We start from the raw sequence: 24,714 nt of genomic DNA, 5'->3' as shown, positions 1-24,714 counted from the left end.
GTCTCCTTCTCTCTCTGACCCTCCCCCACTCACACTCTGTCTCTCTCTCAAAAATATACATTTAAAAAAAGATAAGTGATCATTGATATGGTTAATTTAAAATTCTCAGTAGCTTTTTTAAATTTCACAGCCCAGATTCCTGAAGTTTAGACATGTATACTCCTTGTTATTCACCCTTCTTTACCCAACCTAGATTCTATGAACCATCATAATTATTCCTTGTCCCTTGCTTCCTGATCTTCTTTGCAAAGTCTCATGTGTCTGCCTACTCAATTGCTATACCTACATAGCAGAATTTACCTGGAGAAAAACACACAGAGTTATGCTGAATGTTCTCCCTGCGAGCTGATAACCACTATTTTCAAGTGTGCTTTTAGCACTTAGCTTCAATGTTATATCTCCCTAATCATTACAGTTTTCCATTCTCTGATGTGACTATTGTACAACTTACTTGCTTCAAATCTCCAACAGCTACTTCTAATTTCTCACAGCTAATGAACTAATTTATTTTTTTAACTTTTTTGAGCACAAGTGGGGGAGGTGCAGAGAGAGAGGGGGACAGAGGATCCAAAACAGGCTCTGTGCTGACAGCAGCAAGTGCAATGCAGGGCTTGAACTCACAAACCATTAGATCATGACCTGAGCCCAGGTCTGATGCTCAACCAACTGAGCCACCCAGGCACCCCTGAACTAATTTCTTATATTATTGAGAGATACAAGCAAGGAGCACTGCATCTTTTCATTATCAAGTGTAGTGGTCTACTGGCATCTATTAGATACTATCTTCTGTCTTATCTGTTTTCAGATTTTCCTCCCATCTTTTTCTCTTACATTATTTCTCCCTTTTTACTTCAACCTGGAAACTTGTAATATCTCCATCTTAAAGAGAAAAAGGAAACCTTTATAAGCTCCATACCCTGTCCAGTCCAGGATTTGAACTCATGCAACCGTCTCCATGCTTTTAACCTCTGTGCAGAACATTTCAAACTTAGGTTTAAAAAAAACAGAATCTTTGCACTCTCTTCACCTCCACCCAAAACTGCTGCTTCCTCTATCTTTCCTTAGGTATTTGAAAGGTATCATTATTTACCCTGTTGCTGAAGCCAACCACCCCCCCCAAATCATCCTTCACTTCTATCTCTGCCTAATGGCCCATATTCATTAGCAGCTCTTATTAGCTCAACCTTTATGCAGTTGACCTTTGAACAGCACAGCTTCTAACTGTGGGTCCACTCTGGATTTTTTTTTTCCAGTTAATACAGTACAGGTACTGTAAATGTATTTTCTCTTATGATTTTCTTAACGTCCTTTTCTCTAGCTTAATTATAAGAATATAGTTTATAATACATATAACATACAAAATATTTGTTAATCAACTGTTTATGTCATCTGTGAGGCTTCTGGTTAGTAGTGGGCTACTAGAAATTAAGTCAAAAGTTATATGTGAATTTTCAACTACCCATAGGTTTGGTGCCTCCAACCCCCACAGTGTTCAAAGACAACTGTTCTGTCCTGATTTCTACCTACTGCTGTTGCTACCTGCCTAAGCAAGCCACTTTCACATTTGCTTTGACTATTAGACATCCTCCATCCTTCACTCTTGAGTTTCTATTGTCCGTCTGCCATGTGGCAGCCAGAATGTTATCTTTTTAAAGTGATACTTTCAGCTCAAAATGAATTTTAACTAAATTTAGAATAAAATTTGTTTTCTTACCATGGCCACTACACTTTGTTACCTTACTGCCTGCTCTGCTTCTGACTATTCCTCCAGGTTTATCCCATCTCTCCCTTGCTCACCCTCTTCTAGACATACTAGCCTCATAATATTTGTCAAGAACTTCATGCTTCATTCATGCTTTGCTTCTTGCAAGCTCTGGCCCTTGGAAAACTCTGTTCTGTCTGCCTGGAATAGTCTTCCCCCCAGATCTTCACATATGTTGCTCAATCATTTTATTCATGTTGAAGTTCAAACGTCAGGCCTTTCCTGACCATTCTAACGAAAACAACATCTGCTTCCATTCCCCTGTCCCTCTACTTGTTAATTTTTTAGTAGTATTTACTATTAACCTTTTTATTTATTTGTGTGTTTGTTTGCTTTAAAGTTTATTTATTTTGAGAGAGAGAGAGGGAGGGTGAGCATGGGGGAGGGGCAGAGAGAGAAGGAGAGAGAATCCCAAGCGGTCTCCTTACTATCAGTACAGAGCCCAACATGGACTTGAACTCATAAACTGTGAGATTATGACCTGAGCCAAAATTAAGAGCCAGATGCTTAACTGACTGAGCCACCCTGGTGCATCTAACCTTTTAATTTTGTCCAACGTGAGGATTGAGATTTGTTTTATTTACTACTTTATCTCCAATGCCTAGAACATTGCCTGGAACATAGAAAAATATGTAGGTCAGTCACCAGTAAATATTTGTCGAGTAAATGAATAGTAAATAAAGTAGAATATGTCTCAATGAGGGTAAAAAAAAGGCAGAAAATAGAAGCAAGAATATGAGGCATGTACTGGATCAACCCAGAAGTTCAGCAGCTAATCCCAGAAAGAAAACAAACTATCAATGGAGAATAGAAAAAATGTGGGATTATATTACCAAATAAATAGTACAAGAACATCTCAGGGCTGTGTCCTGATTTCAGTTTCCATATTGAAAGATTTACCAGCTTAGTGCAATCAATGAAAAAAACCATATATCTTTGTCAAAATTTAGAGCCCTGAGCAGAAACAGTGATCCTAAAATGTCCCTTGAAAGAAAAGAGCAAGCAAGAATCAATAGCATCAGATTTCTTAAAAACTCACTGTATTCTAGAAGACAGTATAACAGTTTTTAAACACTGATAAAATTATTTTCCATGTAAGTTTTTTTAATTTTTTATTTTAAAATTATTATTATTATTATTATTATTTTTTTTTTATGTTAGAGTGCAAGCAGGGAAGAAGGACAGAGGGAAAGAGAGAGAGAATCCCACAATCGGCATGGAGACTGATGCAAGGCTCAGTCCCACAACCCTGGGATCATGACATGAGCTGAAATCAAGAGCTGGTTGCTTAACTGAGTCACCCAGGTACCACCCCTCCATCTAAATTTTCATTCATCAGTCATTTCTTGGGATGGAATAAAACCTTTTGTTTTTAACATACAAAGATTCAAAAATATTACTTGTACACACCATTGTAAGAAGTTGTTGATATTCTGCTGTAGGAAAATGGAGTATATCAAGAAATAAAGATACACAGAGTCAAAGAAATAGGACCTAATCCAGAAAAGCAATAAAGGAAGAACCCATGGTAACAATATACAAAGCCCCAAGCTTTATTAGAGCAGGATAGGTGGCTTTGGGTGAGAGGACTCTTAGAAAGACAACTTGATAAAATACTTGATATAGACACAGATTGCCTTATTTCATAACCTCATTTATTACCATGTAAGTCAGGCCCTTGCAGTTGTACACTTCATGTCCTATGTGGATGAAGCAACTGGAAATGCATAAGAGAAAGACCATTGTAGGTACTTTAGGACAAGACCCTATAGTAATAGGAATAGTTAACTTTGTTCTTCCTCTCTTCCTCCCTCCCTTCCTTTCCCTCTCTCCCTTTCTCCCTCTTCCCCTTTCTATTTCTCTCTCTCCCCCTTTCTTTCTTCCTCCCTCCCTCCCTCCTTCCATCCCTTCCTCCTCCCTCCCTCCCTCCCTCCCTCCCTCCCTTCTTTCCTTCCTCCCTCCCTCCCTCCCTCCCTCCCTCCCTTCCTTCCTTCCTTCCTTCCTTCCTATGTATACAAAGTGCCCATAATTGTTCTGAGTACTTTTTACATGTATTAACTCATTTAATTTGATCTTACAACAATCGTGTAGATCCTGTCCTCATTTTATAGGTAAAGAAATTGACAGATTAAATAATTTTCTCAAAGTTAACACAGCTAGAAAGTGCCATATTCAGAGTGTGAACTTCAGTACGGCTGTAGAGCTGATACTCTTAACTAATATTCTGTAGGTCCACTTAAAGGAAGAAATATAATTAAAATACACAACTTAGCTCTTTATGAGCCAAACACTTTCAAGGCAATAAATACTTGATAATCAATTTAACGAAATGTAGTGATAAATCTATATTGCAAGTTGGGGGGAGTTCTAAGAATGCCACATTTTTATTTATCTTTTAGAACAGATGGTAAATATATCCTGAATTTATAAAATAAGAAATACTATTCAAAGCATATTATTTAAAAATATGGCTACTCCGAAGAAACGGTTTATATTACAAGATATTTTATTTCCTAAATGTTTCTCTAAGTACACATTGTGCTTCCTGCCTCTATGTATCTAAAATTACTGTTTCTTCTTTTGCATATGATTCTCTTCCATTTCTATGCATTGAAATCTTATCCTTCAAGTCTACCCCCAAATGTTGCCACCTCCAAGAACCTTCCCAAATCTCTCAGAAGAACCCTTCCTTCCTTCCTTCCTTCCTTCCTTCCTTCCTTCCTTCCTTCCTTCCTCCCTCCCTCCCTCCCTCCTTCCTTCCCTCCTCTTCCTTCCTCCCTTCCTCCCTTCCTTCCTTCCATGTGAGTGGGGGATGGGCAGAGAGAGGAAGAGAGAATCTTTTTTTTTTTTAATTAACTTTTTAAAAATTTAAATCCAAGTTAGTTAACATATAATATTTCAGGAATAGAATTTAGTGATTCATCACTTAGATATAACACCCAGTGCTCATCCCAACAAGTGTCTTCCTTAATGCCCCTCACAACTTTTAGCCCTTCCCCTGATGCAACACCCCTCCAGCAGCCCTCAGTTCTCTGTATTTAAGAGTCTCTTAGGATTTTCTCCCTCTCTGTTTTTATATTATTTTTGCTTTCCTTCCTTTATGTTCATCTGTTTTTTATCTTAAATCCCACAAATGAGTGAAATCATATGGTACTTGTCTTTCTCTGACTTATTTGGCTTTGCATAAATACACTCTTGTTCCATCCAGTTGTTGCAGATGGCAAGATTTTGTTCTTTTTGATCACTGAGTAATATTCCCTTGAATATATATACTGCATCTTTATCCATTCATCAGTTGATGGACATTTGGGCTCCTTACATACTTTGGCTGTTGTTGATATTGCTGCTATAAACGTTGGGATGCCTGTGCCCCTTTGAATCAGCACTCGTGTGTCCTTTGGATAAATACCTAGTACTGCTGTTGCTGGGTTGTAGGGTAGTTCTATTTTTAATTTTTTGAGGAACCTCCATAATGTTTCCCAGAGTGGCTGTACCCCTGTGCATCCCACCAGCAGTTCAAAAGAGGTCCTCTTTCTCCGCATCCTCACCAACATCTGTTGTTGCCTGATTTGTTAATTTTAGCCATTCTGACTGGTGTGAGATGGTATCTTATTGTGGTTTTTATTTGTATTTTCCTGATGATGAGTGATGTTGAGCATTTTTTCATGTGTTGGTTGGCCATTTGGATGTCGTCTTTGAAGAAGTGTCTATTCATGTCTTTTGCCCATTTCTTCACTGAATTATTTGTTCTTTGGGTGTAGAGTTTAATAAGTTCCTTATGGATTTTGGATACTAACCCTTTATCTGATATGTCGTTTGCAAATATCTTCTCCCATTCCTGTCAGTTGCCTTTTAATTTTGCTGATTGTTTACTTTGCTATCCAGAAGATTTTTATCTTGATGAGGTCCCAGTAGTTCATTTTTGCTTTTGTTTCCCTTGCCTTCACAGATGTGTTAAGTAAGTAGTTGCTGCAGCCAAGGTCAAAGAGGTTTTTGCCTGCTTTCTCATCTAGGATTTTTCTGGCTTCCTGTCTTACATTTAAGTCTTTAATCCATTTTGAGTTTATTTTTGTGTATGGTGTAAGAAAGTGGTCCAGGTTTATTCTCCTGCATGTCACCATCCAGTTTTCCCAACACCGTTTGCTGAAGAGACTGTCTTTTTCCTATTGGATTTCTGCTTTGTCAAAAATTAGTTGGCCATACATTTGTGGGACAATTTCTGGGTTCTCTATTCTGTTCCATTGACCTGAATGTCTGTTTTTGTGCCAGTACCATACTGTCTTGATGATTACAGCTTTGTAATACAGCTTGAAGTCCAGAATTGTGATGCCTCCAGCTTTGGTTTTCTTTTTCAGAATTGCTTTGGCTATTCAGGGTCTTTTCTGGCTCCATACACATTTAGGATTGTTTGTTCTAGCCCTGTGAAGAATGCTTATTTTGATAGGGATTATGAGAGAGAGAGAGAATCTTAATCAGGCTCCACACCCAGCCCTGAGCCCAACTCAGGTTTCCATCTCATGACTGTGAGATCATGAGCTGAGCCTAAATCAAGAGTCAGACACTTAACTTACTGAGCTACCCAGGTGCTCCCCAGAAGAACTTTATAAGTATTTCAGTACATATATCCATTATACTTTATGTTCTTGCTAGTTGTTTACCCTAGTTGGTTGTGAACTCCTTAAACACAATCTTGGTGCTTAATAAATGTCAAATGTGCATTGAAGAAATATCCAAAGGAACAGAGGAAATGGGACTAAAAATGGTACTATTAGCAACATTAATGGCATCAGAATGATGGAGCAGATGAGAACTAGTCATTGCATATTGGCAATAGTTTCAGCATTTTGTTAGTTTTCTTCCAGTAATCTGAGCAGTTTTGATCAACTCATGGAATTAGCAATCAGTTTAGAAGTTAGAAAATGGTGGGGTGCCTGGGTGGCTCAGTCAGCTAAGTGTCTGACTCTTGGTTTTGGCTTAGGTCATGATCTCATGGTTCATGAGTTTGAGCCCCACATTGGGCTCTGTGCTGACAGCACGGAGCCTGCTTGGAGTTTCTCCTCCCTCTCTCTTTGCCCCTCCCCAATTTGCTCTCTCTCTCAAAAAATTAAAAAAATTATATATATATAAAAAAAGTTAGAGAATGGTGAGCCAAAATGGAAAAGTTTGGCTGTTAAAAAGGGAACTAAAATAATTACCAATAGAGTCAGGTGAAGGTTTGCTTTCTAAGGTAAGAGAAACTTGTGCATGGGCACATTTTGTGACAAAAGGAGAAAAGCCACTGGGGAGAGAATTGAAGATGCTGGGGAGATGGAAAATAATCTCTTGGTCAGAAAAGTGGGATACAGAACATATATAATCAATAAGTATATAAAGGGGTGCCTAGCTGCCTCAGTTGGTTGCAACTTGATCTTGGGTTTGTGAGTTTGAGCCCACAGTTGGATGTAAAATCTTTTTTTTTTTAAAGAAACCTATAAAAATTGATATAAAATGCAATTTAAACATATTTTTAAAATTTTAATGTATTGTTACTATTTTGAAGGAATTATTGTCTGGAGTTAGATGGCTGCAAATATACACTGTCAGTAGGAGGAGCCATAGAGATCTTTCAGGTAAATCTCATTTTGCTGGTGAGAAATTCAAGCTGAATTGTGATTTGCCTAAGGTCATCTATACACTGCTAATGAATCTTGTAGCTGGGATTTGAACTATTTCCAAAACTATATTCTCCCCATTTCTCTACCTAGTTTAGAATACATATCGGCTTCCTGATGAAATCCTACTTAACTAAATGTCACTTTTCTGAAACCTTTTAAGTTTCTTTGAACTCCCTCTCAGGCACAGTAAATTTTTTCTAGTCTCTTATATTTTTTGTGTAAACTATTCTTATATAGCACAATTAGTACAATTTGTTGTCATGTCAGTCATTTCCTCTTTAAGGGTTGGAATCCCGTCTTTTTACTTTTTTTTTTTTTTTAACTTTTATCCCTAGTGCAAAGACTGGCAGAGAACTGGTGCTCAGCAATGTTTTCAGATTGGAATTCTTATTATGAATCATTTTGGTCTGTGGAAATAGTCCCACAGGTGCTGTTTATAAACCATGCCAAAGAGATCCAGGCAGTTTATGCTTATGAACAAAATTTTGAAAACATAAGGCATCTAAAAAGCCAAATAGAAATGTGAGGTGTCTCAACTCAAAAGTCCCAAATGACTTGGGTAATTCTAGTAATTGGAATTTGAGGCTTCTGTAAAAGCAGGCTAAGGGCTATTCTAAGAAATGAATTGGAAAAAAAAGGAATATGAATTGAAAGCTTTGTTTATAAGGGTTGTATATTGATTATAATTTTTCTTTTAAGGGTCTATTACTACTTTACCTCCTTCACATATTTCTTATCCAGACCTTTTCAGGTATATATAAAAAAAGATTTGAGGCAAGTTGTAAGAGCAAGTAAAATTAATTATAAGTAAATTAACTGTATTAGGTGTAAGAAGAAAGAATAAAGAGTGAAGACCAAAGGACAAGAGGACTATGCAAGCATGAAATTGTTATGCATCCCAAAGTGCTTATGCCCTCTAAAAGGAGCCAAATCAAATACCATTAGTACTGTGTCCTGGCCAAAGTCCAGGATCTCTGGGTGATGTCTGTTGTTCTTCTTACTCTGATCCTGTCTGGATACTATGTAACTTGTGGACTAATTTGAAAACTTAACTGCATAACATACTCTATATAAAATAGTGCAGAAAAGTGGAAAATAGCTTAAAATATATAAATATTTCTTATTTAAACATTTAAATTTTATACAAATTACTGAAATATATAAATGTTATTCAAATCATAGCAAAATGTAGTTCATTGCTGCTGCTTATATCTGTAACTGGTCATGATGCAGTAGCTGATAAGTGTCACCATTATGATTTTTCTTTATTACAAATTCACCTTTAATTAGCTAACACCTCAATAGATTTGGTTTTTTAAAAAAAATTTTTTAATGTTTTATTTTTGAGAGAGAGAGACAGAGAGATGGAGTGTGAGTGGGAGAGGGGCAGAGAGAGGGAGACAAAAAATCCAAATCAGGCTCCAGGCTCTGAGCTGTTAGCACAGAACACGACGCGAGGCTTGAACTCACTGTGAGATCATGACCTCAGCCAAAGTCAATCAACTGAGCCACCCAGGTGCCCTGAGGTTTGGTTTTGTTTTGTTTTGTTTTGTTTTGTTTTGTTTTGTTTTGTTTTGGAGATTACTAGTTTCCCCAGATTCCCCCACACCCCTTACTGCCACTGTTGTGGGACAGTAGTAATATAGATCATTCACCCCAATCAGTACTGTAACATTTTTCTGTCAGTGACATACCCACTGTATTTAACACCTGGGATGAATCATTTTTGAATACCTTTTATGCTACAAAATTATTTTCAGAAATCATGAAATACAAAAAAACCTGAAAATTTTATTTTATTGAACATCATATATATATAATGTTCAATAAAATAAAATTTAATGTTCAATAAAATTTAAAATTATCTATATTTTAATATATATAATACATATAATATATATTTATATATATATAAAACATGCCACCCATGTTTTAAAATTTTGCAGTACAAAAAAGGAAAAGCAGGGGTGCCTGGGTGGATCAGTTGGTTAAGAATCCAATTCTTGGTTTCAGCTCAGGTCATGATCTCATTTTATTTCTCTCAAATAACGACAAAAAAAGAAAAGTAGTAGACTATGGTTTTATTTTTTTAATGTTTATTTTTAATTATTTTTATTTTTGAGAGGAGGGGAGAAGGGCAGAAAGAGAGGGAGGCAGAGGATCTGAAGTGGGCTCTGCGTGGACAGCAGCGAGCCCAATGCTGGGCTCAAACTTACAAATCATGAGATCATGATCTGAGCTGAAGTCAGACACTTAACTGAGCCACCGAGGCATCCTTTTTTTTTTTTCAATTTTAGAGAGAGATGGACGAGCAGGGGATAGAGGCAGAGGAAGAGACACAGAAAATCTTAAGCAGACTCCATGCTAAGCATAGAGCCTGACATAGGGCTCAATCCCACAACCCTGGGATCATGACCTGATCTGAAATCAAGAGTTAGAAAATCAAGTAAGCTACCCAGACACCCATCTCTTGCTGCATTTAAAGTTCTCTCTTTGTTGTTGCCTTTTGTCATTTTAATTCCTATGTATCTTAGTGTGGACCTCCTTGGGTTGATTTTGTTGGGGGGGCTCTCTGTGCCTCCTGGATCTATATTTCTGTTTTCTTCATGATTTGGGAAGTTTTTAGCTATTATTTCTTCAAGTAAATATTCTGCCCGCCTTTTCTCTTCTGGGATTCCTATAGTGTGAGTGTTAATGCTTGATGGTGTTGCTGAGTTCCCTTAGTCCATTTTCATTTTTAAGTACTTTTTTCTTTGTCCTCTTCATCTCAATCACTTTTTGTCCTCCAGGTTGCTGACCTCTTCTTCTGTTTCCTGTAGTCTACTATTTATCCAGGCTAGTGTATTTTTGATGATTCTTCCCCCCCCCCATTTTTAAATAAGTTATTTCTGCACCCAACATGGGGCTCAAACTCACAACCCTGAGATCAAGAGTCACATGCTTTACTGACAGCCACTCAGGTGCTCTATAGTGTATTTTTCATTTTAGTTATTCTTCATATTTGATTTTTTTTATGTTTTCTATCTCTTTGCTGATAGTCTCACTGAGGTCCTCCACTAACCCTGCTTCTCCCAGGACAATGAGTATCTTTATGACCATTAATTTTTTAAAGTTTAAGGGGCGCCTGGGTGGCTCAGTCGGTTGGGCATCTGACTTCAGCTCAGGTCACGATCTCACGGTCAGTGAGTTCGAGCCCCGCGTCGGGCTCTGGGCTGATGGCTCGGAGCCTGGAGCCTGCTTCCGATTCTTTGTCTCCCTCTCTCTCTGCCCCTCCCCTGTTCATGCTCTCTCTGTCTCTGTCTCAAAAATAAATAAACGTTAAAAAGAAAAAAATTAAATAAATAAATAAAGTTTTTTTGTTTTGTTTTATTTATTTTTGAGAGAAAGAATGTGAGTCGGGAAGGGTCAGGGAGAGGGGGACAGAGGATCTGAAGTAGACCCTGCACTGACAGCAGTGAGCCTGATGTGGGGCTTGAACACATTAACCATGAGCCATGACCTGAGCTAAAGGTGGTCGCTCAACTGACTGAGCCATCCAGGCGCCCCATTATGACCATTAATTTAAATTCTCTGTTAGGCATGTTACTTATCTCTGTTTGATTGAGCTCTCTTGTGACTTTGTCCTGTACTTTCATTTGGAACATATTCCTTTGTCTTCTCATTTTGTCTAACTCTCTTTGTTTCTATGTGTTAGGAAAGTCAGATACATTTCCTGCTCATGAAAGTAGCGGCCTGGGGCAGCTGGGTGGCTCAGTAGGTTAAGCATACAACTAACTCTTAATTTTGGCTTAAGTCATGATCTCACAGTTGTGAAATTGAGCCCCACATTGGGCTCCACGCTGGGCATGGAGCCTGCTTAAGATTTTCTTTCTTCCTCTGGCCCTCCCCCACTTGTGCTCTCTTGCTCTCTCAGAAAAAAAAAAAAGAATAAAAGAAAGAAAGTGGCCTTATGAAGAGGAGGTCCTGTAGTGCCCTGCAGTGCATTTTCCCTTGTTCACCAGAACCCAGCACTTGAAGGGTGTCTCCTATGTATGTTGCATGCACCCTACAATTGTGGCTGAGCCACATTTGCCTCAGTCCAGTTGTCTGCAATGGCTCTTTTTGCCTTTTTGGGCAAGTTTTGGTCCCTCTGTTGTTAGTGGGCTTGAGTTGAGTCAGACCAGGCATTTGCCAAGCTTTGGTAGCACTAAACTACAGGGCTCCCTCCTCTGTTGTCCCCTGAGAAGCTCCAGTTGGTGGGTAAGGCATGCAGTCAGACCAGGTGTTTGCCCCCCAGCCACTGCTACAGCCACAGTCTGACTGGTGTGAGTGGTTATCTTCCCTTCTCCCTGGGGAGGGAGTCACTTTGGAGTGGTCGTGACCACTCTTGAGGCTACTTACACATTGCTAGGCTTGTGGCACCACTTTGGATGGATTCCTGCTAAGGGCATGTTGTGGGGGCAGATTGTTAGGGGAACGTGGGGGCAGGGTGCATGGTGCCTGCAAGGTCCTCATTGGTCTGCTGTGGAAGAGAGCTTGCAGCTGCCTGGGAAAAGTGCCCAGGCTGGGATGGAGGGGACATGTCCACAGGAGAACATAAGGTAGGATGCACTGTTAACTAGCTAGGTGGAGAATGTGCTGTGCTGGTTCCTATAGTGTCCATGTATCTAGGCTGGGAGGTGTGAGAGGGAAATGGCACCTGCCAGCTGTTTTGTTCTTGGAGGAGTCTCCCAAAGATTCCTGCCCCTCTAGCACTTACTATGAGATTAATAAATAAATCTTCTCATATATTGCAGGAGTTTTTCAAACTGCAGCTTGTATGCTGTATCTCAGTGAGGGTGTTTGTTATGTTGTCTCTTTAAGGATGGGGACTCAGTTTCCTGTCACCCTCCTGTCTCTCCCAGAGCCAAACCAATGATTTTTTTAATTAAAAAAATTTTTTTTAATGTTTATTTTTGAGAGCGAGAAAGAGCATGAGCAGAGGAGGGGCAGAGTGAGACGGAGACAGAATCTGAAGCAGGCTCCAGGCTCTGAGCTGTCAGCACAGAGCCCAATTTGGGGCTCAAAGTCAGGAGCCATGAGATTGTGACTTGAACAGAAGTCTGATGCTTAACCAACTAAGCGACAGAGGCGCCCCTCCCAGAGCCTAAACCAGTGATTTTAAAATTCTAGGTGTTGGGACACTTGGTCCTGACTCTTGATTTCAGCTCAGGTCATGATGTCACTTCTCGTGAGATCGTGCCCCACGTGGGGCTCTGTGCTGATGGTGGGGAGCCTGTTTGGGATTCTTTCTCTCCTCTGTCTCTCTGTCTCTCTCTCAAATAAATAAACTTAAAAAAAAATAAAATTCCAGGTGTTAAGCCCTACTGCTTGTAAGCACTCATGCAGTTAGGCCCCTAGGGTTTTCGAAGAGGAATGTTACAGGGTTTTGTCTTTACAGTGCTGGTTTCTCATGCCTGGGGGTGGCTGATGTGGGTCTGCTCCTCTCCCCCTCCATCTTCCCAGAGTCCCTCCCTCCCACACATAGTCCTGTGGGCCCATTTGGAAACTGTGTTTCCACCCTTCCTACTCTCTTTGATGTGGCCTCTTTACATTTAGCTGTGCTGAATGTGTTCTGCCCATCTTCACTTCATCTTCTGGGTTATTTACACTGACGTGGGTGTTATCTAGGTGTATCTGCGGAACAAGGTGAGCTGAGGAGCCTCCTACTCTGCCATTTTCTCTGAAGTTCTCTCTCAATTTTTTTTTTAATGTTTATTTCTGAGAGAGAGTGCAAGTGAGGGAGGGGCAGAGAGAGAGAGGGAAACACCGAATTTAAAACAGGCTCCAGGTTCCAAGCTGTCAGCACAGAGCCTGACACGGGGCTTGAATTCAGAAACAGAGTTCATGACCTGAGCTGAAGTCAGACACTTAACCAACTGAGCCACCCAGGTGCCCCTAAATTTCTGTTTTTTGAGCATTAAGTCCTTCAAATTTATTAATGATACTGTCACAATTTTTTATGTTCAAAAAGTGGCTATCCCCAGATTTGTCATTTATTCTCACTAGTTAAGTGAAGAACACTATTTTAATTTTTGAAAAGTATTGCAAAGAGATCAACAAATTGTAGGAAAAGTCTTAAATATAATTTTTTTTAACGTTTATTTATTTTTGAGACAGCACGAATGCGAGAGGGTCAAAGAGAGAGGGATATGCAGAATCTGAAACAGGCTCCAGGCTCTGAGCTGTCTGCACAGTGCCTGACGTGGGGCTCGAACTCACGGACCGCGAGATCATGACCTGAGCTGAAGTCAGACGCTGAACCGACTGAGCCACCCAGGCGCCCTGGAAAGGTCTTAAATAGAAAGTTTAAAGTTAATGTGTGTCAAAATTTCAGAAAGTCCCATGTCACAGTATATTCCAGAAATTGCAATACTGTCAGTGTTTTTGCTTTTCAGGATTGATTCTGGCAATTTCAGTAGAGAAAAATTCAAACACACAAACTCCCCAAATTTTCATAAAGAATGACAAAGCTGAAGTAAATGAGGCTTATCAGTTTATCTGATTATTTTGAATCTAGGAGCTTCTGTCTTCTGCCTAGAATGTGAAGAAAGCCTTAAAGAGGGTGTTTACCACCCTAACACGAAAAAGCCAGGGACACCTGGGTGGCTCAGTCAGTTAAGCATCCCAACTCATGATTTCAGCTAGGTAATGGGCCCAGGGTCATGGAATTGAGCCCTATGTTGGCCTCTGGGCTGAGTGTGGAGCCTGCTTAAGATTCTCTCTCCCCCTCTGCCCTTCACTGCTTGCAACTCTCTCTCTCTAAAATAAAAAAATCTAATAAATTCTTCATATAATAAACATTAAAAAAAAAAAAGAAAAAGCTAGATAATCTACAAAGTCATAAATTTTCTTGAACCCATCAGAGAACTGAAGTAACCAAATGGCCTGAAATCTAAACAAAAGTGCCTCAGGCACAAGGGGAGTTTTCATCTACTCAGGTGCTTCCACATGGTCATTCATTAACACTCACAAGGACTACTGGGCACAGGTGGAGCCCAGAGACAAACCTTTCTTGGTAGTGCAGGCCTAGGAAGGTGAGCAGTTATTGCTGTGCAAAAGAAACCAAGCCCTGGACTCTTCTTCTGTAACAAAACTTGTAGCTGCTGGGGAAGGAAAGCAACTGTCTACCTCAGTGTATAGGTGAAGATCAGATAAGGTTGGGGAAAGAAAAAGAAATCCCTGTTCCATGGGGAAGGGGCAGAAAACCATCCTGGAACCAGACTGGTAGAGGCTTCTCCTGCGGGGGAGAGGTCACGATCACCAAGGAAGCCATCCCTTAGGGCTTTTTTTTCTTTTCTTTCTTTCTTTTTTAAATGTTTATTTTTTGAGAGAGACAGAGAACAGGACCAGGGGAAGGGGAGAGAGAGAAGGGGAGAGAGGATCCAAAGCAAGCTCCTTGCTGTTAGCAGAGACACCAATGCGGGGTTCGAACTTGCGAACCATGAGATCATGACCTGATCCAAAGGCAGATGCTTAACTGACTGAGCCACCCAGGCACCCCCCTTGGATGGTCTTCTACTAGCAGATCCATTTTCTAGTGAGGCCTCTCTTCCTGGATCTTCTCACTGTGTCCTTAGGTGGCCTTTCCTCCATGTGTGGACAGAGCATGCACAAGTGAGTTCTCTGATATTTCATAAGGACAGAAACTCAGAAGGAACTGACCAGTCATGATGAATGTGTTGGGCTCTGGTTTACACAGTCTTTTGTGTCCTTGGTTAATAAGGTCACCTGTGGCCATGGCCATGATGGAGAAAGTGGTTTCCAGATCTGCCTAGCTGAGAACCAGACTAACTCCAGCAAGTAACCCTGTGATGAGTGGAGCTCACTGATGGGAAGAGCGCTTTGCCTGTAAATTCAATTATTATTAGTTGTGGTGTGTTTTGTTTTTTAATAATGGTGTTTTTGACATGATGTGTATTTTATAGTCTGGTACTTAAGTAGATACTGCATTGTTTTGCATAGTTAAATATTTTTTGGAAGATGTCTCATCTTTTTTTTTTTTTTTCTTTTAAGTGACCTCTACACCCAATATGGGGCTCAAACTCATGACTCTGAGATCAAGAGTCACATGCTGACTGAGCTAGCCAGCTGCCCATGTCTCATTTTTCTTAAACTTTATTGAGGTATAAATTATCTTAAATATATAATTCAGTGGTTTTTAGTAAATATATTGAGTTGTGCAACCCTCACTATAATCCAGTTTTAGTACATTTCCATCACTCTGATAAAATCTCATGGGCACATTTACAGTTATTTGTTGCTCTAGCTCTTAGCCCTAGCCTCAGGCAACTACTATTCTATTTTCTGTGTCTATAGATTTGCCTTCTCTGGATATTTCATATAAATGGAAGCATATGATATGTAGTTCTTTGTGTCTGGCTTTTTTCACTTAGCATAATGTTTCTGGGATTCATCTATGTTGTAGCATGATTAGTATTTTCTTCTTTTTTATTTCTTAGTAGTCCATTGTATATATACATTTTGTTTATATATTTGATATACATGTATAGATCAAATTTTGTTTATCCATTCACCAGCTGATGGAGTCATGTTTATCTTCATTTATGCATGATATTGTTTGCTGAAGATGTACATGGAGGCAATGGAATCCAATAGGTAGTCTCATCTCAACTTCTCCCCACTGTCTTATATTCATTATCTGTTTCCTTTCTTGCCCATATTTCAGTCACCATCAAGTTTCAGAGCCACTGTCGGCCTCTCAGTAATCTGGTGGAAAAGCCTAAGCCAGAAGCACTGAGGGGCACCTGGCTGGCTCAGGTGGCAGAGCATGCAACTCTTGATCTAGGGGTTGTAAGTTCAAGCCCCACAATGAGCACAGGGTTTACTTTAAAAAACAAGTCACTGAGTTATGTAGTCAGACTGTTTGGGTTTAAACTCCTGATTTCATTTTTTTATACCTTAATTTTTTGTTACTTTTTTAAAAATTTAATTTGAGAGTGAGAGAATGCGCACAGGTGAGGGAGGGGCAGAGAGAGGGGGAGAGAGAGAATCCCAGCCAGGCTCTGCACTGTCAGCACGTAGAGCCCTACATGGGGCTTGAACTCACGAAGAATTCAGGAACCGTGAGATCGTGACCTGGGCCGAAACCGAGTCAGACATTTAACCGACTGAGCCACCGAGGCGCCCAAACTCCTGGTTTTAAACTGCCCCATTCTTGCTGAGGAGACTTGGGCTTATTGTTTAAGTTCTCTGAGCTTCAATGGCATGTGTAAAATAGAGATGAACATAGTAGATGATTTATGGGCTTATAATGAAGATTAAATATACTGGTATATGTACAGTGCTAACCTTTTTTTTTTCTTAAATGTTTATTTTTGAGAGAGAGCATAAGCGGGGGAGGGGCAGAGAGTGGGGAACCGAGGATCCCAAGCAGGCTGTGCTCTGACAGCAGCTAGCCTGATGTGGGGCCTGAACTCACTAACCATAAGATTATGACCTGAGCCAAAGTCGGATGGATGCTCAACCAACTGAGCCACCCAGGCACCCTAAGCATTTTTTTTTTTTTTAGGTTTATTTTTTTTTTGAGGAAGACAGCGGGTGAGGGGCAGAGAGAGAGGGAGAAAGATAGACTCCCAAGCAGGCTCTGCACTGTCAGCGCAGAGCCCGACACAGGGCTTGATCCCATGAACCATGAGATGAAGACCAGAGCTGAAATTAAGAGTCAGATGCTTGGGGCGCCTGGGTGGCTCAGTCGGTTAAGTGTCCGACTTTGGCTCAGGTCATGATCTCGCAGTTTGTGAGTTTGAGCCCCATGTCGGGCATCTGTGCTGATGACTTGGATGCCTTGGCGATGGCTGAGCCTGCTTCAGATTCTGTGACTCCCTCTCTCTCTCTCTGCTCCTTCCCCACTCTCAAAAAAGAAATAAACATAAAAAAAAAAAGTTGGATGCTCAACCAACTGAGCCACCCAGGTGCCCCTACAGTGGCTAAGCTTTGATAAAAGTTATTTTCATTAGCTTTGAGTGTGGGATAGGGGACTAGATCTTCGGTAGAACAAATTTCTTCTGTGCCTCATTTTCTTTATAGTTAAAACAGAGCCATGTGAGACTAGGCAATCAAGGACCAGCAGTCTCTGATCTGATGGTTAGGGTAGGAAGTGCTTAGTGGCCATTTTCAAGAAACCTAACTTATCTTTGCCTCAGGAAGGAAAGAAAATGAGGAAAATGAGAAGCATTTCAGTGGTGCTTTCCTAACTAGGAAAACATTCTGGTTTCCTCTACACAACCAGTTCCAACACAAATGAAGGCATGTGTGCCAGGCTGAGATCCTACATTACAAGTCCCCTTCATAGCCTCTAGAGTTCCTTGACTGGGCTTCCCTTGGAGCACTTGCCCTTCTGAGTATCTAGGAGAGGTGGTAATACTTCTGAGGAACCCCATTCTCCAGCAGAGCCAGGTTTGCCTTCCTTACCTCTGCATTTTTTTTTAAGTAGGCTTCATGCTCAGCACAGAGCCCAGGAGACCAACACAGGGCTTGAACTCACAACAGAGATCAAGACCTGAGCTGAGATCGAGTCAGATGCTTGATCAACTGAGCCACCCAGGTGTCCCTGCATTATTTTTTTTTTCTTAAAATTTATTTATGAGAGTGTGTGCATGTGTACAAGCTGGGGAGGGCCAGAGAGAGGGAGAGAGAATCCCAAGCAGGCTTTGTGTTGTCAGTGCAGAGCCAATGCAGGGCTCGAACTCAAGAACCATGAGATATGCTGAGCCAAAATCAAGAGTCTTAATGCTTGGGGCACCTGGGTGGCTCAGTCCGTTAAGTGTCAGACTTTGGCTCAGGTCATGATCTCACGGTTCGTAAATTTGAGTCCCATGTCAGGTTCTGTGCTGACAGCTCAGAGCTTGAAGCCTGCTTCAGATCATGTCTTCCTCTCTCTCTGCCTCTCCCCCACTTATGCTCTCTCTCTCTCTCTCTCTCTCTCTCTTAAAAATAAATAAACATTAAAAAAAAATATTTCAAGAGTCTGATGCTTAATGGACTGAGCCATCCTGGCCCCCCACCCCCTGCATTACTTTAAGGCACATTTCCATCACCACTTTGTTGCTACCTTGTTGCTCTTGTGAGGTACTCAACCCAAGCCTTGTAGGGTTCCTGCCTGAATTTAGAGCATGTTTTCTTTGCCTCTCAGCAATCCATGCTCTCATGATTCAGCTTTCCTAAGGGGCAAAGATTCTAGTTGCAATGGCAGCCCTTTCTGAGCCTCTTTGCTCAACTTTTATTGCTGAAAAATATTAATCATAAGCAGGGATATTAAAATGGAAGTGAACTCAGGCAGAAATCCTTCTAATCTCTTCCTTCCCACATTCAGAACCCTATTCTCCTCAAAGCCAAATGGCCGTAAAAGGCCATGTTTACACAATGGCTTTCTTCCTGTCTCCACTCATTGTTATGGATATTTGTAATTCCTTCATCCTTCCATTGGACTGTAATATTTAGGTAGTTGTCACTCTCAAAACAAAATGCCAAAATTATCAGTAAGATAGAAATGCATCAGTGAAGATCAGGTTTTTGGACAACAGACACTTTGTTAAAGCCATTTATGTTGTCATTGTCACGAAAAGGTGCAATCAGCAAGAGAGTAGAGATGATGTAATATTTGGTTTATAAAATCTTTGTTAAAAAGTTTTCCTCTGGGGGCACCTGGATGGCTCAGTCAGTTGAACATCCGACTTCAGCTCAGGTCATGATCTCGCAGTTCGTGAGTTCGAGCCCCGTGTCGGGCTCTGTGCTGACAGCTCAGAGCCTGGAGCCTGCTTCAGATTCTGTGTCTCCCTCTTTCTCTGCCCCTCCCCCACTCACACTCTGTCTCTCTTTCCTTCAAAAATAAATAAACATTAAAAAAAATTAAAAAAAAAGTTTTCCTCTGACTCAGCCTTGGAGACTGGGACCTGCTTGACTACTAGGGCATGGTGGATGCCTTGTGATCAGTACAAGATTCTAGTTGTATTTTTGGAGACAGAGAAAGCAATGGGATCTGCCTAGTTTTGATCCTAGTGAGCTATGGTTTCTAAAAAGGGGCCCTGCTGTTCATAATTATGATTCCATGGGCAGACCAAGCTGCCAATGCCAGATGGTCAATAAATGCAAACCCTTACTTCCCTCCTGGACCTATTCTACATGTGACATTTAAAATGGGGCGTCTTGTGGCACAGTTGGTTAAGCATCTGACTCTTGGTTTGGCTCAGGTCGTGATCTTGTGGGTTCATGAGTTGGAGCTCTGTGTCTGTCTCTGTGCTGACAGTGTGGAGCCTGCTTGGATTCTCTCTGCCCCTCCCCCTGCCCTTGTGCTGTCTCTCTCAAAATAAATAAGTAAATTTAAAAAAACCTGTGTAAAATGGTTACAAGTAAGGTAGTTCTAGGGGTACAGCCTTTTGCCTTTCAGTTCTTAGGTAGGTTGCAAAAGGGCAGGGTCCTCTTGTGTTTTGAGGCTGAACTTTCTCTTGAAGGGTATACTCCATTGTAAGCCGGGTGAAACTAGATGGCAAAATTGCCAAACCTTTTTGAGGAAAATGGTCACAGGAACTTTTTTGGGATGGGGAGGGGGGGTGTATGGCTACCAGGGTGAGTCTTTTCTAAAAAAGGCTGAGATCAAAACTAAAAGGGGTGCTTCAAGGGGACATGCTTGGGTCTCCACCAGAATTCAGTTCTTGGAAAGAGCTTTGTATACATAGTTTGTGCAAAGAAGGCACAGGAATTGCCAGCACACTCAAATTTGGGAAGGGAGTGCATTCAGGACAGTGGGTGAGCAAGTTTGGGGACTGGGACCAGGTCTTCCAGAGTTTGCAGATGGAGTAATGATTCACTCATGGCAAGTGCTCAAGGTGTGTTTGCACTGCTGCAATCGCAGGCTTCTTTCTGGTCCTTCCCCAGTGGTGGATTTGTCCTCCCTTAAGATCACATCTGCCCAGGAGGTTCTCAATGTGGAGAGCCACCCCTGCATCAGATCCAGCTCATCCTGAGGCCGAGGTTTGCTTTGCCCACTTTTTTAGGAACCTACGTCTCCTAATACTTCTCAGAATTAAACTTCTATTGAAAAGGTAGAGATTTTCTGCTTTTACAGCATCTATCAGGGCTCTGAAGTCCAGACAATGACCTGAAGCAGTCATATCTGCCTGTGTTGTGCTATTTGCTTTATATTGCTAGTCCTTCTAAGGCCCCCAACTTAATGTTTTTAATGTCAGTCTCTGGCATTGTGCCTAGTCTGGACAGATTAAACAAATACCTATAATGAGGAAAATCGCTACCACTTATCCTTTAATTTTCTTACTGGCTTCCAGACTTGGACCTTACTCCTTACATGTATAAATGACCCCACTGATTGTTTTCCAAGCTTCTCCCAGGAGAATGGATACAGTGCTGTTTTCTAAAAGGAATGGCTCTTATTTAGAATGCATGGTCTTTCCTAGGAGTCACTAGAGAACAAAAAGGAGGAAAATGCTGTAAGTTGACAATCAATATTGATAAATGTTATTTGAGAAATACCCCCAAATAGAAATCCCAATCACCAGCCTGGCCGATTCCTTAGAAATGAGACCTTGTACACGTTCCTGTTGGCCTTTCAAGTAAGACATGAAATAAAGGTTTATTACTGATATGGAAGTAAAAATGTAGAACTCTGGTTTCTAGGCTGAGGAGGTGTGTGATTATGCACACTTGCTTCCGTTGATCTACACTGTTGCTGGTTTATAGCCAACTTTTAACTTCTTGTGAGCAATGCCATCATTATGAGGCAGGCAGCAAAGCCTATTGTCAGGCTGTTAAGAGACTTGTTGGTCTCCAGTAGTTTCTACAGTTTATCTGTATGAATGGTGCAGACAGAAAAGTCTTGACAATGCAAATATCAAAGTGTAGAATGATAATCTCACTGAGAGTAAAATACAGAACCAGGCATTTTATTCCAGATACATTAATGTAATCTGCTTGTTCTCAAGTAGTCCTTAAACTAAATGTGCATGTCCAAAATTTGCAATGATTGTATCATAGTATAAATGGAAGGCCACTTTTAAAAGTTAAAAAGCAACTTCTAAAGTTTCCCAAATGTCTATCAGAATTTATCATCTATTATGTTCTCCCTCAGTCACTGTAGGTCAGATCAGAGTATGTAGCCAGGAGGTTTGATTTGATTTCGTTATGATTACATTCGATTTCTTATAAGGATATGCAGACTCCAGAATCCAAACAGAAAATATGCAAAGATATTTTATCAGCTTGTGACATACCAGGGGGTACATGAATATTCAGGGTTCCACACTACTATATAATGCTGCATTTCTTGGTTTTATTTGAAACAATGCATATTTTTAGCATTTTATGGTAGGATTTTACACTCATCATTTACACAAATTACAAGGTTCTGCTTCAAGTCTTTAAAAAATTTTTTTAAAAATTCAGCCCATGTGCAGCACAAGAATATGCAAAACTACTTTACATTATACACACTTTTTATCAAAGGAGATACAAAATTCTGGCTTGTAGTTTTAGACAAATACAAGAAGCTTCAAACTAGACACAAAGGGTTAACATTAATTCTCAAATATAAGTCTGCACTTTGTGTTGTGTTTCTCTGAGATGTGAATATCAAATTCCTAAGGGATTTAACTCTTTCCTTTTTCAAAGGAAAACTGACAAATGTCCCTTATATGTCCCTCCCCTAGCATCTGAATCTTATCATCCTATTCGCCCTTCCCTTAGTGCCAGACACTTGCTTGCATCACATTATGAAATTGGGAGGGAGGGGGGCATTTACATACACCTGTGGACCAGATCCTTTTAGCTAACTCCTCTCCTGCAAAAATCTAAGCAGCCACAAACAGATGCAGATGGTTCTGCTACATTATGTTAAATATGAAGTAACACTAGATAATCTAGTCGGCTGTGATGCTGAGTAATCAAAAGGAGAAAGAAGGTCCCTACCAGTGTGCTTTTTATTGGTGATATGATTGGTGGCCTTAAGAATCAAGTTGTCTGATGCTAAGAGCACTTTAAAATCTTACTAAATATACATGTCCACTGTTTCCTTGAGGGACTTCTCTGATGCTTATGCATAGATATTCAGCATGTTGGAGGCAGTATTTTATACTTTCCTTCTAAAGGGTTATGAAGAGGCAATAAGGAAGAGAGGGCTTTTCCTGCCCTTTTAAAAGATACTGTTTTCTATCACTTGTATCCATTGTTCCCTAACCATCATCCAATACCTAAATGTGTGTACATGCATATTTGAAAGAATGACCCATCTTTCACTGGGTCAATATACAGCCAACTCTTGATTATCTAGGAGATCATAAGTGACATTTATTACCAGCAAATCTCACATTTAACATAATCATTCTTTTTTTGACACTGTTGCACATCCCTCAGAGGCTATCAAGACCAAGTTCTAATGCAAATGTCGTTTAATGTCCTCTAACCCTCACTAGGAATGTGCAAGGAAACCAAATGAACACATTCAGTTAGGGCTCCGGGAAAGAGCCTGAAGTACAGAATGGGGGGCAGCTACAACTCTGCGTGTGAGAAAGGACAAATTTCAAGTTCCTCCTGAGTTAGCTCTTGTAGTATACTTGCCTTTGTTATTTTGATTTAAATTATGACTGCAAAATTCAAAACCTGAGGCATAGTCACTTTTATATAGATAATGGAGAGTTGACTGTAACATGTTGTTTCTTTATGACTTTAGCCCTTTCACATAAAAAGAAACTCACAATATGATAAAAAGATTAAAAAAGACTACCGTATGACATCTAGAAGCATTTATTTTATGCAAAAACTTAAATATGATGATGTGTACACAAAGAGTGCACACACTACCTATGCTGAACAATATGCCAAGAAACAATATATTGATGCAACAGTCGTCTTCTAAAATAAACATAAAAACTGAGCCCAGACCGGCAGACAAAAGCAAAATACTTATTTCCCAACAGCACAATGCTGAAAATTGATAGCAATCCTGAACACTTCCAACTTTCCTTACAAAGCTGCCAAAGTCCAACTATTTTAAAAAATTGACTTTTTCTTTACATCAATAATAAAAATCTGGTGACAAACATTATAAAACCAAATGCTGGGCAGTCTTTACTCCTTTAAAATTCCAAATATTTCAACATAATCACAGGAGTAAAAACCATTTTAAAGTGATATGCTTTACGAAACAAACAACAATATGTACATTTATTGCAAATTATATTAAACTAAAATGGAGGGGAAATCAAAATATGAAGTGATATGAAATCAATAATAATTTTAATTATTTTCTCACTCTGATAAAAATCAGAAAGCAACATTTATAAAATTGCCACCACATCACTTTTCATAGCAGGGAACTGAAATCTGTACATCTCATTTTTGCAGAAAAGTAGGCAGGCAGAAAGAATTATACATAAAAGTTTCCAAAAGGAAAAACAAAGAAATATTTAATCTGATTTCTTTTCTTCTAAAAAATTAATTCAGTAGACTTCTATTTTTTTTCTTGTGTAACACGGGAATTCCTGGCTCTAAAATTGATGAATTTTCAGTGTCAGTGTAAGGACATCCTGTTACTTTCTTTAAAATAAAAACCGCAGCATGGAAATTAATGGTGTATTATGCCTTTAAACTCCAGATATGCAGGAACTGGAACCAAGTGTTAAGCAATTTGCTTAATTATTGACTTCTCCTAAGAAAAGTCTGAGGGGAGGGTAGGATAGAGTTGCTTTTAGCCTCTCTCTCAAGAGTTTCTGCTGTACATTTCCATCAAAGGACTTGTGGTCATGTGAAAAGGAAGTAATAGTTTCAGTTTTCAAGGCAGAAAGTGTGTTCTGAAGTTAACTTCATTTTCTGTTCAGGGACATTTTGAATCCAAGTTTTTGCAGAAGCTGGAGTCTGCTTCTGTTTGGCCTTCATTTTCTCCCTTTGCAAGTGAGTTTTCTTTTTACCTTGGGGATGGGAGTAGAAGAAAGCAAAGTTAGAAAAGATGTAAACAGAAAAATAAGCCAAACCAGAATTATTCCATTTCTATAGTTATTATCTAAAAATCTCAATTTTTTTTCCATGTTTCACTTGAAGCTTGTTTTAAGAAATCTTTCTATAAACTATATAAACACAAAATACCAATGAAAAAATTTTCATTTTTAGTCATTAGGTGCTGCTACTCAGTGGTGGATTTGTTTACAATAATAAAACAATAAGAGCTATTTATTTGAAATAACTGCATGGGGCACCTGGGTGGCTCAGTCGGTTAAGCGTCCGACTTTAGTTCAGGTCACCACCTTGTGGTTT

The 24,714-nt window shown here is 39.9% G+C and overlaps 1 protein-coding gene and 1 long non-coding RNA gene across 4 annotated transcripts in view; one reads left to right on the top strand and one right to left on the bottom strand.

Moving 5' to 3' along the window:
• Positions 1–2,818: 2,818 nt before the first annotated feature.
• LOC128314563 (uncharacterized) lies at positions 2,819–24,014 on the top strand. 2 transcript variants are annotated; one of them, XR_008296352.1, is made up of 4 exons: positions 2,824–3,067; positions 7,302–7,371; positions 13,551–13,727; positions 15,161–24,014. It is a non-coding gene; the product is annotated as an uncharacterized LOC128314563 (long non-coding RNA). The 2 variants fall into 2 exon arrangements; XR_008296351.1 differs by having other exon boundaries at positions 2,819–3,067; positions 13,551–24,014.
• The window catches only part of PDS5A (PDS5 cohesin associated factor A), a 136,536-nt gene continuing 135,014 nt past the window's right edge, over positions 23,193–24,714 (bottom strand). For both annotated transcript variants that reach the window (XM_027055627.2, XM_053217448.1), the window contains exon 33: positions 23,193–24,371. In XM_027055627.2, coding sequence (XP_026911428.1) covers positions 24,368–24,371 — 4 coding nt within the window. In that variant the 3' untranslated portion in view covers positions 23,193–24,367. The remainder of the gene's footprint in view (positions 24,372–24,714) is intronic.

The sequence above is a fragment of the Acinonyx jubatus genome, chromosome B1 (genome assembly GCF_027475565.1).
Source record: "Acinonyx jubatus isolate Ajub_Pintada_27869175 chromosome B1, VMU_Ajub_asm_v1.0, whole genome shotgun sequence".
NCBI classification, from domain to species: Eukaryota; Metazoa; Chordata; class Mammalia; order Carnivora; family Felidae; genus Acinonyx; species Acinonyx jubatus.
This window is presented reverse-complemented; position numbering and strand designations above follow the sequence as displayed.